Here is a 12,266-nt window from a genome sequence, read left to right on the forward strand (position 1 = left end):
GAAACAAAGTGTATGAACCAATAATGACAAAAGTACCCATTTTAGAGCATTTCACCAGCTCTAATGACTAACACTGACTAACTGACGGGCTGTCTGGCAGTCGATGTAAAGAAGTAAGGCTCTGGCTTCCTGTAACCAAGATACAGGGTTTCAACCTAAGCAAGTCACTTAACTAAACTGCCTCTTGTGTCTAAGACATTTCTCTCACACACACACACACGCACACACGCACACACACGCACACACACACACACACACACACACACGCACACACGCACACACGCACGCACGCACGCACGCACACACACACACACACACACACACACACACACACACATGTGTTCTTGTTCTGGAAGTCCATGAGCCTATTTATAAATGCTACACAGTGCCCACCACAAAGCTCTGCAGCAAAGAAAAACTAATGCTGCTTTTGAGTAGATCCATCCAGGTGTTGTTGCTCATACCTGCCTGCAAATATTCCATTTGAGTGTAAAGCTGTGGCTGTAAAATGCCCTGCTTGCATTTGTTCCATTTCATTGTCTCGCTCCAAGCAGTAGATGTAATGCTAAAATGTCTTAAAGCAGCAGGATTTTTTTAAAAATTGTATTTAATGTAGGTGAAACACTAAAACAGAAGTAGGATATTTAACATTGTGGCTGGGCTGCCAGCAGCAGTGGGACCGAAGGCTCAGGACAGCTGAGCTTCAAACTCTGGCAGAAAAAACAAATAAGTAATAGAAAGAAGTATAGACTGCCCAACTGAATAGTTTCCAAATAATAGAAAGTGCATGATGTCCTTTAAAATGAATTATTTGATTTAGCAGGGAGTTTAAGTGCTTGCTTAACATTTCTGTAAATGATGACTGGGTTAATGTATAATGTTTGCAGGAATGTTGACCACTGTGTCACGCAATGCACAGTAATAAACTGCTGAGTCAGACAGATGGATTCTGGAGATATTAAGAGCTACATAGCTATTGGAATAGTCAAACTGGACTGCATATCTTTCTCTTCTAGTGCTATTTTGATATCTACTGACTTGAAGCTCCAGATATTCAATGGGTCCATTTGGTTTCTGCCTGTACCAAAATAAGACAGGGTTATCTCTGTTGATTGTTGTGAAATTACACGGAAGTAGGACGTTATTGCCTTCATAGATGTGGCCAGTCAGTTCTGGCTGTGATACTTTGTCCCCGTGTATGATACCTGACAAAAACAATGAAAAGAATGGTCATATTTACATTTATTCATGAAAATAACCAAAATCTATGTACATTTCAGAAACTCACTTATTCAAGAAATGCTAAAGAAATTCCTCTTGTAACAAAAGATGTTATCCAGTTGCATATGTTATTCTGCCCTAATGATTTAGCTATCTGTTGTAAATAAAACATAGTGAGTTTCATGCATGCGATTGGAACTCACCTATCAGTAGAAGAGCAAATCCAGTACTGCGAGTAAAACACATGGTGACACTGATGTGAAGAATGCAGTAAAACAATAAGAACTTATTAAAAAGTGAGATTTTCTGTATCTGAGAAAGGTCAGCTGCCTTCAGATGACAGTAGTAGAAGAGAGGGAAATGGTATAAGCATTTATATCAAGACTTCTAAAAAACATCAAAAATTATTTCCGATCACAGTATATTCTGAGGTTATCATCATATGCACTGCAAGCTAAGTACAGCAAAGAAAGGAAGGGTGTGGCTTTATTATGTGACGCATTCTACAAGGATGATTTACGACACTAACAAAGGCAGCAAGTAAGCCGTTAGCTGACAGTAGCTGTGAATGAGATTCTGTGTAGAGAGATCTGATTGCATTTATGAACTTTTCCACCCTCTTAACAGTACATAGTGAAGTCTACTACACTGCTAAGAAAACACAGCATATGTGTAGCCGAATTGCTTATACATACATTTGTTAGGGCTTTCTTCTTGCCAAAAAGAGTTTCTGTCATGACTCTGAAAGGATTTTTTTACAGATTGGAACCAGCAGAACAGACTTCCATGCTGTAAAGTAAATTGAATCATGTAATGTGGACTGAATATCACTTATGGCTTCACTTTACAGCTGTTTAATATCCTTCCTGAAAATTTACATACTGCACATTATTCAGATTTCCCAAAATAATTACCTCTTAAAATTCTGCAGGTATATATTGCAACAGTAAGAAACAGTAATTATTGTTTAGAATAGTTTCACTTAGGGAAATGTGTAAAGGGAAAAATAACTTAGGAATATTAATCTGCGTTTGCAAGGTAAAATTAATGTTTTTGCCCCATAAGAATTAGTGTACCTTTATAGGTTCATAGGAGGTTATTAGGCTAATGGCCATAGAGTCCTTACAAGCCTAGCTCTGTTATACCTGAGTTACCCTAAATGACCTTAGTTAGATGAGCGTTATTTACCGAGCAAGTCTAAGGTCAACACTGTCTACCCCTGTCCATGAGGGTCATAGGTGCAACCCCCTGAATGAATTTGTGTTCTCCCATCCAATTATCCTGGTTGTGCTCGAAGATGGTCAGAGATAAGCTCTGCTTAACATGAATTGGGAACCTATTTCGAAGGAGCAGCAATGTCTGTGAGATATATTTGTCTCTCCAGCATGTTCTGTTGATGTCACAGTTGTGTTTAAGATCCCTGGAGCAAGTGACTTTAGCCCCATTTGATTTTGAATGTGCAGCATTTCCATAAGGGCAGGGTCTGAGACTAACCTCTAGGCTAGGTGCAAGTCAACTCTCAGTATCCTATAAGATACAGAGTACAGTAATAGAGCCTTCAGTCTATCCACTTAGGACATGGTTTAGAGGCCCTGGATATTCCTTGTGGGAAACCTCTGTGGTCTTTCTAGCTGCTGCAGGTGTCTAGTGAGGTACATGCAAAAAGGGGCATTGCATTCTATTATTGGTTTAATGAGGGTCGAGTTCACTGGAGTTATAACATCCTTAAACCTGGATGCAATACTTCCTACTTTCAACAAAAGTCTGTAAAGGATGCAAGCAGCCCCCTTAATGCTGAGATTTGTAAATCAGTTGCTGAACAGTGCTTACCAATAGTATATGTTTTACAAATGTGAGCTTCAGCTGACATGAAACAAGATATCACTTTGAAGTACTAAAAAATGCAATTTAATAACAAATTAAGTGCACTCTTGTCTACATCTGTAGGATGATCTGCAGATCAGAAGAGTAATCTCCTTTATTGTCTTTCTTCATGTTAGGACATAGTGAGTTAGTCATAGAATAAGTTATTACTTCCTTTTTTTCAACAGAAGTAGTCAGATGATAATGTAAAGTAAACAAATTATAAAAGAGTTAAGCCTGTAAGGTTATTATACATCTTAATTCAAGTACTTAATTTTAAATTGTACCCATTGCACAGTTCATTTTATGTAGAGTATCTAATGTTTTAATCTTATAATCATGTTTACATAATTATGGATATGCATTTTCCTTCCATGAGATTTAGCTTTATGTTGTGGAGGAAGTTAAATTGCCCAGTGTAAGATTTGTAGTTTGTATTATCTCTATGTTAACAATTATCCCTGAAGCAGTTCAAGCTGTAGGTATCTTTTAGATGTTTTAGCATTTATTTATGAAAGTAGTATAATCTCACTCTTTTATTAGTTGTTTTGATAAGCGATTCTAGTTTGTTAGAAATATTTTATGAAAACTTTCCTTTCTTCAATAACCTGCCACACTATGATCGCTGTAGCATTAACAGGTTGCATGTTGATGCTCTTAGGTCATGGGGAGATGGTTACTTGCTGTAGAGGGAGGGACAGAAATGATATTCAGAAAAAAATGGATGTTACTAGAGATAGAAGTAGTGTGGCTCAAACTATTAATGGAAGCCATCTTGTTTTTTGAGTGTTTTGCAATGGCATTCGATCATGATCATATTGATTCTCAAGGAGATCGAGAGCCACTGCAAAAGTCCACAGCACTGAAGCAATAACTGTATAACCAAACTCCAGCCCAATGTGTAGCCAATAAATATTGCAGTAACTGAAGACTGTGAAGATGAAGGTAAAAATCCCCAGGTAAAGGACATTGCAGTAATCCAAACAGTAGAGATCAGTTCATGAACCACCATAGAATGATCCTTTAGTGGCAGAAGGTGCTTTACCTCAGATATACTCCACAGATGAAAACCAAGCAGTACTTTCAGCTGAGGTGCTCATCACTGTGCAAGCCAGAGGTTCCAATAGCTTCCAAAGAGAGCAAATTGAACAACAATTAAGAAATTAAAATGCTTTTAACAGTTGAGAAGATTTGCACTTCCTTTTGGAACTCTCACAACAGCAAAGTCATTTGGATAGTGATACTGTATTTTTGGGTCTATATTAGATAACCGAAAGAGCAATTCAGCGAATGCTCACATGAGCAAAAATACCGGGAATCAAACTCCTTATTGTGCTCCCCACACCCCTCGCTAACTATATATTCCATCTCCGAGGTCGCACTACAGTGAGGAAAGGGCAAATATCCTACTCCTCACTGTACTCCGACACCACAAACACCTTTTCAATTCCCTGCGTTTTCACTCGTGAGCGTTCGCTGAATTGCTCTTTCAGTTATCTGATATAGACCCACATTTTTTTCATATGACAGGAAAGGAAGCCAGTAATTTGTCTGGCCTTTTGTTGTTGTGGATGGCTTTCCTTGATTGGTGCCAGATCAGTTACATCTGAAAAAGTGTGCATTTGAATTCCATAATATATCTTGGCTTGGTGCTCATTTTTGTTGAGCTGCTCATTGCTTGGTAACACACTGCAATGCACTTCACATACACATTATTACTTACTGGCATAATTCATCCTGCAGTCTTCTCTTAGTGGCATTTAAGAAAAAGTTGTACTGTTGTTACTTATTACGTAGTATAGACTGTGCTTTATCCTGCATGCTGCATAAAGTAGGGTTTTATTGTTCCTCCTTATCATATAGCATAGACTAGACCCCAACCTGCATGCTGCATAAGGTAAGATAAGGATGTGCTGTCCTTACTTATTGCATAGTGTTGACATGTAGTGTCATGCATGCTACATAAGGTAAGGTAGTGCTCCCCTTACTTTGTACATAGTGTTGACATGTAGTGTCATGCATACTACATAAGGTAAGGTAGTGTTGTCCTTACTTTGTACATAGTGTTGACATGTAGTGTCATGCATACTACATAAGGTAAGATAGTGCTGTCCTTACTTTGTACATAGTGTTGACATGTAGTGTCATGCATGCTACATAAGGTAAGGTAGTGCTGTTCTTACTTTGCACATAGTGTTGACATGTAGTTTCATGCATAGATTAGTACTAAGCTAACTGCCCTTGGGAACCATTTTAAGCTTAGCCAATTATCCCTTATGAGACTCAAACCCTGCACCTTGTGTTTGTAAGGCAAACACCTTAACCATTAGGCCACCCTCCCAACCCTGCTGTGCTGCATAAGATAAGGTAGTGCTGTCCTTACTTTTTACATAGTGTTGAAATGTACTGTCCTACATGCTGCTTAAAGTATGACTGCAGTCATGTGAGATTATTTGCTGCATTATTAAACAATCGATCATCATTTTTGATTATTCTCATTGCTTTGCGCTGATTTCCCATTTATGTGAGGAAAAAAAAAACAGATGCTGATTGTACCCCTAACGCTTTCCACCTAGGGTGGCTGTTGGCTTCCACATTTGCCCCCTCTAGCTCCTTAGTGTTGTTAGCCATCCCTCTGAATACTATCATTCATAGTCCTGATTGTACTACAGTCAAGCTATTATGCTTATATCAGTCTAAGGTACTACACCCTTCTGACTTTTCTGATGCATGCATTCTTTTTCTATATTAGTTTAATCTGTTAAACCCTGCTTAGTATATACTAACAGACTCAGGCTTTTGCTACACTGATATTCCTACCTTTATATTGTAAAATCTGTTATACCTTTATGAGTCTAAATTAATTACAGTACTAGCACTATTTGAAAAGACAAATGGATTCAGTCTAATCGGATTCCTTATATACATTAGACCCTTCTGGCCAATATGGAATTTTGTAAGTTCTTGCCTTTTCTCTGGCCTGCTTTAGTATTTGGTAATTTGAGACAATGCAACAATTGTACCAGGATTACGAAAAACCTGGTATTGCTGCCTCACAGCGATTCAGTTTGTGACAGGTGCAAGCAGACGGTACCTTATCACCACAAACCAGCTTCAGTAAACACCACGTGCACTCACCAACAGTACAGATCAACTCCAAAACACCTACCTCTACAGAAGTTTTCAGGAAAATGTTGCTTAAGACTCCTAGACAAAGGGCTAAGAAACCTTAGATACTAGATCTTGTACTTCAACAGGCACTGCAAATACCCCCAAGAGTTCCAAATGCTGACGCCAAACTCTTAAGGTTTATTAAGTCTACATCCAGACATGGTAATGCTTTGGTAATTGGTGACTTCATTGTCAGACACACTGATACCTCCCTCAGTAGCCTGGGTAAGAACAGAGTGGTACTTGCCTGTCTTTTTATAGCCAGAATCAAAGATGTCATGTAAGCATTCAGATCTTTCCATCCTAAAAAAATACTTTTATGACCTTTAAGTGGCTCATATGGGGGGCTGAATGGCTTTAGACACTTTACACAGATGAACATGTAAAAAATATCAAATTTCATCATATCCTATGCCTTGGCAACAGGAAAAATAGTTACCTTGAGTGGTACATGTATCTAAGATTCAAAGACAAGATAATTGGTGTGATGCCCCTGCACTGGCCAGTAATCAAGGAGCTTCAGTCTTCACCATTAACACCAGTGAGGGATGTGCACATTGGGAAGATGACAAGAACACACACAGTAAAGTGCAATTTCTCTTAAGAGAACACAGAAATCACAGTCAATCTGGAGCTGGTTTCTCCCTCTCTCTCCAGATCTCCAATAAGACTCCCTACTGTCATAGCTATAGCATTAAGCTTTCAGCCGAGTGGTCAAGCCAAAACCTCCAGCACCCTCTCTGTCCAACCAGTGCTTCGTGTCCCTACCCAAGTAGCTCACACACACACACACACACACACACACACACACACACACACACACACACACACACACACGCATGCACGCACACACATACACACACACACACACACACACACAGACACACACTTTCAGATTTAATTTATATGTAAATACACAGACACTCCTGGGGAAGGATGGCACAGGTTTACTAGCTATGCCCCCTTCTACCCAGACTATAAGGTAGCAATCACTTCCACCAACCAGCTCTACTTATCAGCTACTATAAGGCCCTTCCTAAAGGGTGAGCAATTCTACTGTGTAATGTTACTATTATCTAAATGGGAAGTGTGTTCAAAATTAAGTCTATTTAGGAGTGGCCTATATGCATATGCAAGTACTGTAAGAGCAAAAATATCTCTAAACAAACCAACCACAATTAAAAGGTTTAAATATATTTAATAAATAATAATAAAAGCACAAGACAATACTCAATAACTCAAGACAGTGACAACAGAGTTCAGAATCACAAGAAATACTTTAAAACAACATTGCAGGACAGTCTCACATATATACAGAAAATATCTAAACTAATCTTTACTGCATTCCTAACTATATGTAAGAGCTACTATGCCCTAAATGACTTACTTACAGAGCCAGACAAATATAGATGAGACGTGCTGATGAGATGATGTTTCTAGGTCCAAAGACAAATACAAAATGCACAGACTTTTTCAGAGAGATAGCTCTTAAATTAATAATAAACATTACTGCTTGGTTAGCTAGATGACATCACTAACTGACACCTCTGCCTTCAGTTAACAGGCTAATAGAAACTTAAAATTTTAGCACCTCTGTGTCAAAAGTAATTATCTCTTAGAAGTTCGCCTGGAATTGGAAGTCATAAAACAGTTATACACGTTTACCTTTGAAACCTGTAATTATTTCTGTTTCCAGACAATAGAAAGAATTTCTTGCTGCAGGTATTCTGTCTCCTAGCTGAGATAAGCACCATCATAAACAATTCACTTATTTTCTTACAGTTTGCAAGTTAACTCTGTTCTTTTCCAGTAGGGTACATTGTGGTTACATTCTTGAAGCTGAGCATATAACACAGTTTAACATAACACATAGGCAAGGATTCACAAAGCCTCCGTGTAAGAGTTATAACTCTTACACGGAGGCTGCAGTTAAATGGAGTGATGTCAGCATGCTTTGCATATTCATGAGAGCATGCTGAATCACACCTAAGTCTAACACGGTCCGTGTAAGACAGTAGGGGGCGTGTCCGTAGGCCGAGCCCTGCAAGCGGACACGCCCCCAGAAGTGTAAAAGTGCCCAAAGTAAACACCCACAACAAAGTCCACGGAAATGTGAATAAACACAACACAACACATGCCCCCACAGACTATGAACATAAAATATATAAATGAGCATGTTATATATTTTTTTTTAAATTGTAAAGATGTTTAATCGTGAGTGCGCTCGTTTGTGCGGGCGTGCCCATAGCACAGCTATAGTTAGCAGTCAGTGGGAAAGCATATAAAAACTAAATATGCAAAGTAAGCCAAGAAGCAATAGCGTAGCGGTAGAGATGTTGGCTGAAGAGCAGGCATTCATGGTTCGATCCCCCACAACACCAATTTTTATTTTTAGCAAAATAAGCACGAAACAAGTCCCTGACAAATATGTATACATAAAACCACATTTTATGTAAAATGTAATGAAATAGGCCATTTATATTGAAGAAATGTGAGGTAACAAAAGAATAAAAAATGTCAGATGTGCCCATAGCTGAGCTACAGTTTAACAAGGTGAGTGCATCTACTCGTAGGTGAGCAGTGGTTTAACAGGTGCAAAATAAGTGCCCGTAGCTGAGCAGTGGTTTCACATGCTCAAACTCTGTGCCCCTAGCTGAGCTGAGATGACTATGCGTGCTGATAGCCAAATGAGGCTTAAACCAGCGCACCCCATTTGCGCGGAGCTACCCACCGCGCCAACAAGCTAACCGACGGGCAACGTTGAGCAAGCTGTAACAAAACTACCTTTACACAGATACACCCCTTAGCCTGTCTAGACAGTCATAAAATATAAAAAGCAGTGGCCAGGTTCGAACCCAGGATACCATACACCATAGTCAAGGTACTGAACTACTAAGCTACGACAGCTATACTCAGGAATGCAGTAATAGCACATATATAGGAATGAATAGAAAATGGAGCATGACAAAGCAGGTCTTGGGAAGTGGATACAATTCCAAAATGGCCAATCACAGATAAGTGCGGGAAAAACGGCATATATAAGCCCCATAGGCGGGAATACACAGCATAAACGATTGTAGAACTGACTTGCAGCCAGAATGTCAGGTGTAGGTGAGGGTAGTTGCTTTCGAGAACAGAGGTGGGGCGTTGAGGAGTCCAGATACATGGTCTGGCTCCTAGTCCACAATCATGAGGCCCAACTCATGCAGGGCCAGGTCCTGTGGGGAGCATATAGGGCTGAGGTGTGGGACCGGTTGGCTCATGATCTTACCAGTGCCACAGGGATTCCAAGACTGGTGAGCAGGTCCGTCACCACCATGCGGACCTGAAGAGACCCAAGCAGGACCAATTGAACCTATGGATACAGGAGGCCTGGCAAATGCCCAATGCCCCACTACTGAGTAAGTTACATTTAATTATGTATTTAAGAAATTAAATTAGCTGATATTATGGAGATGTGTATTCCAATATTACTCCATTTATATTACAGCTGCAGGTGTCCGTTCTGTGAACCGACGAGCCTATGGCGATAGGCTGGTGCGGTTGCGCCACCAGGCAGGTCAGTAATCCACACCCAGTAACTGTAAAGAAATATAAAAGTATCACAGTTAGCAAAAGAATGCAGTGTAGTCACTAACCAATAAAATGTGCAAGTAACAGTGTAAAAGTGTTTGCAAGTATTGCTTGATTACAAACTGTGTTGCAGTCCGAAATCCCAACAGAACAGTGAAAATGTATGAAATAAATTCTGAAATAAAGATGCCCCACCTATAATATCATAGTGCATATCATAGCCTAGAAGTAAGTACCATCCTGAATAGTAAAATGAAAACAAGTGAGAGGGTGTGAGAAAGAGTCATGAATCCACCAATAAAGTAGTAATAACCCCTGTATAAAGTATACTGCAGTCAGTACAGAATGAAATGAATGTGACAAGTAGAACCAAACTGCAAAATGTGTCCAACGTGTTGCTGCAGCTGGAATGTGTATCCCAAAATCTGGATATGTTGCTCTCAGTCTGCAATATGCAGATAGTATGATTGTCTGAAATATCAAACATCCACAGTTGTCTATACCTATATAAAGCAAATGTAGCAGGATGATGTTGCTGAACAAAGCCAGATATGAACATGTATGAATAACAATAAAATGTATATTGATGTAGCATGAATAGTCCTATCACCAAAGTGAAGTAGTTATCATATAGGAAACTGTAGTCAGAACAGTAGTGTGTATATATCTGTAGCTATTAGAAATGTACAGCATATGTATTGGTATTCGAAGGTGTTAATAATATTTTCTTCACCCCACCCTATAACCACATATACTCCATTCCATGTGAAAATGGTATGTGCAATCACAATTAACACCCCTGGACATTTGTCCTGATGGGTCCTAAATATTTGCATGTCCATTGATGCATCTGCCTTGTTCATACATCCAAACCTGATGGCCTGTTGCCATCAATCAACCCTGCATGTTGTTGGACTGTGTATTGCTGTTCAAATTATGCATGTGTTATGCTTGCTGTTCAATGGTGTGAATATCTGGGTGTTTGGTTAATGGGAATACTAATGCATGCTGTTACAACTAATTGCGAATGGTATTGTATGTTACTAACCCAAACTGTCATGACATAATGCCAAACATAGAACGACAGGGAAGGCGGGTCCCAGCGGACCCACCTCTCCCACCTCAGCTGGCGAGTGCACCTGGCACTAGTGCCCAGTCTGGACCCTCCTCCGGTGGCCCTGTGCCACCTGCGGGTGAAAGCGCTGCAGGGGATGGGGCTCGCCCCCCCTCTGCAAGTGTGGCCGGAGGAGAACCACCACTCACCCTCCGTAGCATCCGGACTGTGGTGCGTAGGGAGATTCGGGACTCTGTTCTCGAGCCCCTACGACAGCTCAAGGCACAGGTGGCACAACTTACGGGCATGCCTGTTGCCCGGCCTACACAGCCCCCAGCACAGCCCCATCCTGGGCAGTGAAGGAACAGTGGCAACTGCCTATGGGTGGGGATATCAGTTCCACTGTTGCCATCTGTGGGCTCATGGGCTCTGGATATCCAAACCTCCGTCCCCGTCAATTGTGTAACCCCCCACACGTGTCATACACCGCCCCTGTATGCGTCTTGTTTGTCTTGTCTGTTTACCTATCCAACCTACCTCCCCAGCTGTACCGACTACCTTCACCTGACATACCACTCTCACCTGAAAAAAAAAAGAAGGGCACTCTGTACCCACAAAAAAATTATGCCCCATACATAGCTACCCATTCCGCACATATGTCTACCAGACATGGAAACTATCAATTACAATTGGCTGTACAACAAGTATTACTGTTGTCCTTACACCTCTCTCAAGGGTGGAAGGTATCAAATGTCACACCAAATTACAAACATATGCACAGCTGTTGCTGATGAAGAAATGGGCAGCTATGGGCCTTACCTACATCCCTCCTGCAAAACCCAAGCTTGTTTCCCTACTGTCTTACCCTCTTTGTGACCCCTTTTTCACCACTTTTCTGTCTCCCCATTTTCATTTCTTTCAAAGAAAATAGCGTGGGTGTGCGCTTGTGTGCGCGGAGCTAAACGCCAGTGCGCATGCGTGAGCTCCGTGCAAACCAGCGCTAACCCGGGTACAACTGCTTAAAAGGGCCTTAGTCACTTTGATTGACAGGTCTTGTAGTCAGTTCAGAAGCAAAATAAAATCCCACTGGCAGTCCCGAACCCAGGAAACAGTAGTCTGCATGACTTACCACTAAGCCATGACTCTTATACAAGAACATTGTGCTAAAATAAATATATCATGTAATAGTAGGAATGAATGTAAAGGGAATATAGATGTGTAGTACACAAAGCATGCCATTTAGAATTACTATCAAAACTAGTGGATTTCCAAAATAGTAGTGTGTGAACAGAAACAGCCATGCTAGTTGGCAGCTTGTAGGTAATAATGTCACTATAGCACCTTGCAAGCCACACACATACTCACAGCAGGATAATCACTGCCC

General features: G+C 40.5%; 1 gene segment (V, D, J or C); it reads right to left on the reverse strand.

Annotated features, from left to right (window-relative positions):
* Nucleotides 1–448: 448 nt before the first annotated feature.
* On the reverse strand, nucleotides 449–1,645 carry LOC122790345. The segment is given in 2 exon segments: nucleotides 449–1,205; nucleotides 1,425–1,645. Coding segments are annotated over 2 exon segments (381 nt in total).
* Between the last annotated feature and the right edge of the window lie 10,621 nt (nucleotides 1,646–12,266).

Source organism: Protopterus annectens, chromosome 16.part0 (assembly GCF_019279795.1).
Source record: "Protopterus annectens isolate FY-2018-M chromosome 16.part0, PAN1.0, whole genome shotgun sequence".
Taxonomy (NCBI): Eukaryota; Metazoa; Chordata; order Ceratodontiformes; family Protopteridae; genus Protopterus; species Protopterus annectens.